Here is a 5,929-nt window from a genome sequence, read left to right as displayed (position 1 = left end):
GGTCTAAACTGGTACTAAATGGAGGGGGGTCCAAACTGGTACTAAATGCTAAATGGAGGGGGTATAAACTGGTACTAAATGGAGGGGGTCCAAACTGGTATTAAATGGAGGGGGTCCAAACTGGTATTAAATGGAGGGGGTCCAAACTGGTACTAAATGGAGGGGGTCCAAACTGGTACTAAATGGAGGGGGTCCAAACTGGTACTAAATGGAGGGGGGTCTAAACTGGTACTAAATGGAGGGGGGTCCAAACTGGTACTAAATGGAGGGGGTCCAAACTGGTACTAAATGGAGGGGGTCTAAACTGGTATTAAATGGAGGGGGTCCAAACTGGTACTAAATGGAGGGGGTTCAAACTGGTACTAAATAGAGGGGGTCTAAACTGGTACTAAATGGAGGGGGGGTCCAAACTGGTACTAAATGGAGGGGGGTCCAAACTGGTACTAAATGGAGGGGGGTTCAAACTGGTACTAAATGGAGGGGGGTCTAAACTGGTACTAAATGGAGGGGGTCCAAACCTAATAAACTGTTATATATATACAGTATATTTATACATATATTATTATATATTATCTACTGTATGACAATGGATCCCCCATATAACCTTTGATCTAACTCTGAATTCTCTGTCAGACCAGGACAGTGTTCATTAGGGCAAACTGTAGAGGAAAAAAAAGGTTTTATTTGACAAGTTCATAGAGTCCCTCCCTGTTTCAGAACATGTTCTTTCTATGTATGAGCCAGACCCAGGGCTGTGGACATGATCTACCAGTAAGTAGTAGTTGACACTGCCTCCAGAGCCCATGTCTTTATCCACCGCTTGTACTCTGTAAATGCTGCTTCCAGCTGCGGTGTCCTGCAGATGACACAAACATCATTGACATTAATTAGGACATTGTCTGTGCGCTTATCTAGTACATATCCGGTAGAGGTCTAATGACAGGGTGTCTTTACTGGTCGCCATGTCATACAGGCCCCTGGGTTACTGAAATCGCATCATCTCTAAACACGTGATGACACTATTGACATCTATCATTACTTTTAAACATTATCTCCGATGACATTTTAAACCGTTATCTCCGATGACATTTTAAACCGTTATCTCCGATGACATTTTAAACATTATCTCCGATGACATTTTAAACCGTTATCTCCGATGACATTTTAAACATTATCTCAGATGACATTTTAAACCGTTATCTCCGATGACATTTTAAACATTATCTCCGATGACATTTTAAACCGTTATCTCCGATGACATTTTAAACCGTTATCTCCGATGACATTTTAAACATTATCTCCGATGACATTTTAAACCGTTATCTCCGATGACATTTTAAACATTATCTCCGATGACATTTTAAACCGTTATCTCCGATGACATTTTAAACATTATCTCCGATGACATTTTAAACCGTTATCTCCGATGACATTTTAAACATTATCTCCGATGACATTTTAAACGTTATCTCCGATGACATTTTAAACATTATCTCCGATGACATTTTAAACATTATCTCCGTAGACATTTTAAACCGTTATCTCCGATGACATTTTAAACATTATCTCCGATGACATTTTAAACATTATCTCCGATGACATTTTAAACATTATCTCCGATGACATTTTAAACCAATGACAGAGCTGTCTTCATGTCGATGACGGGTTTTAACACTGACCTCGGGGACGTCCACGGTGAAAGGCAGGTTCTGGAACTCTGGTTGCTCATCGTTGGCGTCGGTGACAAACACCCGTATCGTCTCGACAACCTAAAGGAAGGAACAAACAGATGACGTCACAATAGCCCAGCTGAGAAGCCAGGTATGATTATTGTATTAGCGTATAGGCCTGTACATGGGATGCATATGGATTTGCAACTAATGCTGTTGTCAAAGCTCAGCTCACCTTATTCCGACCATCTGTTATGCTAACAAAAGCCAAGATTTCACCTTGTTTCTGACGAAACAAAGAACGCGTTGTTAACAGCACTTCGAAACAGCACTGTGGATAATGACAGACTCACCAATACACACAGCACTGTGGGTAATGACAGACTCACCAACACACACAGCACTGTGGGTAATGACAGACTCACCAACACACACAGCACTGTGGGTAATGGCAGACTCACCAACACACACAGCACTGTGGGCAATGACAGACTCAACAAACACACACAGCACTGTGGGTAATGACAGACTCACCAACACACACAGCACTGTGGGTAATGACAGACTCACCAACACACACAGCACTGTGGGTAATGACAGACTCACCAACACGCACAAGACTTGGTTCTGGTTCTCCTGAGATTCACTGGACATAAAGTTGTCAAAGCGCCCTACGTTACACTCACCTCTCTGTCTAGTTCCTGAATGAGAGTTATGTTTCCTGACTTAGGGTCCACTCTCAGATATTCTCTGGTGCCCTTCTCAAAGGTCAAGCCAAACCACACGGCATCCCCCTCTGGGTCGGTACCGTTTAGGATATATAGCTGTGTTCCTGTGGGGTCACAGACAGAAATCGCACCTGCTTATTCATTTGTTATGAATGGTTATGAATGTGGTATGAATGTGGTATGAATGTGGTATGAATGGTTATGAATGTGGTATGAATGGTTATGAATGTGTTATGAATGTGGTATGAATGGTTATGAATGTGTTATGAATGTGGTATGAATGTGGTATGAATGGTTATGAATGTGGTATGAATGGTTATGAATGTGTTATGAATGTGGTATGAATGTGGTATGAATGTGGTATGAATGTGTTATGAATGTGGTATGAATGTGTTATGAATGTGGTATGAATGGTTATGAATGTGTTATGAATGTGGTATGAATGTGGTATGAATGGTTATGAATGTGGTATGAATGTGGTATGAATGTGGTATGAATGTGGTATGAATGGTTATGAATGTGGTATGAATGTGGTATGAATGGTTATGAATGTGGTATGAATGTGGTATGAATGGTTATGAATGTGGTATGAATGTGGTATGAATGGTTATGAATGTGGTATGAATGTGGTATGAATGGTTATGAATGTGGTATGAATGTGGTATGAATGGTTATGAATGTGGTATGAATGGTTATGAATGTGGTATGAATGTGGTATGAATGTGGTATGAATGGTTATGAATGTGGTATGAATGGTTATGAATGTGGTATGAATGGTTATGAATGTGGTATGAATGTGGTATGAATGTGGTATGAATGTGGTATGAATGTGGTATGAATGGTTATGAATGTGGTATGAATGGTTATGAATGTGGTATGAATGGTTATGAATGTGGTATGAATGTGGTATGAATGTGGTATGAATGTGGTATGAATGGTTATGAATGTGGTATGAATGTGGTATGAATGGTTATGAATGTGGTATGAATGGTTATGAATGTGGTATGAATGTGGTATGAATGTGGTATGAATGGTTATGAATGGTTATGAATGTGGTATGAATGTGGTATGAATGTGGTATGAATGGTTATGAATGTGGTATGAATGTGGTATGAATGTGGTATGAATGGTTATGAATGTGGTATGAATGGTTATGAATGTGGTATGAATGGTTATGAATGTGGTATGAATGTGGTATGAATGTGGTATGAATGGTTATGAATGTGGTATGAATGTGGTATGAATGGTTATGAATGTGGTATGAATGGTTATGAATGTGGTATGAATGTGGTATGAATGTGGTATGAATGTGGTATGAATGTGGTATGAATGGTTATGAATGTGGTATGAATGGTTATGAATGTGGTATGAATGGTTATGAATGGTTATGAATGTGGTATGAATGTGGTATGAATGTGGTATGAATGGTTATGAATGTGGTATGAATGGTTATGAATGTGGTATGAATGGTTATGAATGTGGTATGAATGGTTATGAATGTGGTATGGAGTCTATGTAGGTACCCTTCAAATAATAGAGATACTGAATTTGGTTAAAGCATTGCCTATCAAGTACAGGAAAGGCAACCCATCTCTACAGTTGTACAGAAGATAATCATTAGAAAGACGATCATACCATTAACCGGATCTAGACTTAAAGTTCATTCTGAGATGTATATCATTGATTCTTTATCATGACAGACCCATTGACTCGAATGAGAATCCCCATTCTAGTGATTCTATTTCTATGGTGTATTATTGTATTGTCAGATGTTAGTTATATTGTTGACAGCCACTCCTTCATCTCTTTTGTTTTCCTGGCTAAGCCTATTAATGTGCGTCCACCTCCACTGAAGGGCATTATGGTGATGCAGCTCAATGCTGCTCATGTGATCACTGATCAGTCTATCATTAGAAGACCTGGGTTCAAATACTATTTGAAATCGTCTGCTAAATGACTTAAATGTAAATGTAAAATCTTTCAGTCCTGGGAATCCCCCCCCTGGAATTAAGCAAGCGCAATCAAGGATAAATTATTTAAAATGTTTTAAATAGTATTTACAATGTTAAAAAATATATAATTTAAAAGTGTTAAAATAGTATTTTACATGTTTAAAATGTTTTTTTATTATTATTTAAAATGTTTTAAAAAATAATTTAAAATGTTTTAAAATATAATTTAAAAGTGTTAAAATAGTATTTTAAATGTTTTAAAATAGTATTTTAAATGTTTAAAATAGTATTTTAAATGTTTAAAATGTTTGCTCTTGAAACACAAGATCAATCACAACCACATTGAGATTTTCTTAGTATTTAGCCACCTTAAAATTTTAATTATTAACTAAATAATCATCGCATTTATATATAATTGTTTACAACACTCACCGACTTCTGTGTCTTCTGAGATACTGAACAGAGCCATATTCCCATTGGTGCTGCTCGGTCCGTTGTCATGGAAATAGGGAGCGTAGTCAGTTTGCCCTGGGTGGAGAAGAAAACATGTATCGAAACTTAAGAGTTGAACGTGTCATTTATAACAAGCAGCACTTTACGGCGTGTTCACAAACACAAACAGGTATATGACAATCTAAAGGTAGTGCCCATGCTTTGGGTAGTGTCCAGATCACACATTATAACACATGCTATAGGTAGTGTCCATGCTATAGGTAGTGTCCAGTTCACAAACACAAACAGGTATATGACAGTCTATAGGTAGTGTCCAGTTCACAAACACAAACAGGTATATGACAATCTAAAGGTAGTGTACATGCTTTGGGTAGTGTCCAGATCACACATTATAACACATGCTATAGGTAGTGTCCATGCTATAGGTAGTGTCCAGTTCACAAAACACAAACAGGTATATGACAATCTATAGGTAGTGTCAGTTCACCAAACACAAACATGACAATCAGTGTCCATGCATTATAACTATAGGTACATGCCTATAGGTAGTGTCCATGCTATAGGTAGTGTCCATGCTATAGGTAGTGTCCAGATCACACATTATAACACATGCTATAGGTAGTGTCCATGCTATAGGTAGTGTCCATGCTATAGGTAGTGTCCATGCTATAGGTAGTGTCCATGCTATCACATAGTGTCCAGATCACACATTATAACACATGCTATAGGTAGTGGCCATGCTATCATAGTGTCCAGTTCACACATTATAACACATGCTATAGGTAGTGTCCATGCTATAGGTAGTGTCCATGCTATAGGTAGTGTCCATGCTATAGGTAGTGTCCATGCTATAGGTAGCGTCCAGATCACACAATATAACACATGCTATAGGTAGTGTCCATGCTATAGGTAGTGTCCATGCTATCATAGTGTCCAGTTCACACATTATAACACATGCTATAGGTAGTGTCCATGCTATAGGTAGTGTCCATGCTATCATAGTGTCCAGTTCACACATTATAACACATGCTATAGGTAGTGTCCATGCTATAGGTAGTGTCCATGCTATAGGTAGTGTCCATGCTATAGGTAGTGTCCAGATCACACACATTATAACACATGCTAT

The 5,929-nt window shown here is 38.4% G+C and overlaps 1 protein-coding gene across 1 annotated transcript; it reads right to left on the bottom strand.

Annotated features, from left to right (window-relative positions):
* Positions 1-225: 225 nt before the first annotated feature.
* LOC124019376 (cadherin-related family member 1-like) lies at positions 226-5,092 on the bottom strand. Its single transcript, XM_046334693.1, has 5 exons — positions 4,783-5,092; positions 2,357-2,502; positions 1,906-1,956; positions 1,680-1,769; positions 226-856 (listed from the first exon to the last, which is right to left on the bottom strand). Exons 1-5 carry the CDS (start codon positions 4,817-4,819, stop codon positions 650-652), a joined length of 531 nt encoding a protein of 176 aa, XP_046190649.1. The 5' UTR covers positions 4,820-5,092; the 3' UTR covers positions 226-649.
* Positions 5,093-5,929: the final 837 nt, after the last annotated feature.

This window comes from Oncorhynchus gorbuscha, unplaced genomic scaffold (genome assembly GCF_021184085.1).
Source record: "Oncorhynchus gorbuscha isolate QuinsamMale2020 ecotype Even-year unplaced genomic scaffold, OgorEven_v1.0 Un_scaffold_8327, whole genome shotgun sequence".
Taxonomy (NCBI): domain Eukaryota; kingdom Metazoa; phylum Chordata; class Actinopteri; order Salmoniformes; family Salmonidae; genus Oncorhynchus; species Oncorhynchus gorbuscha.
This window is presented reverse-complemented; position numbering and strand designations above follow the sequence as displayed.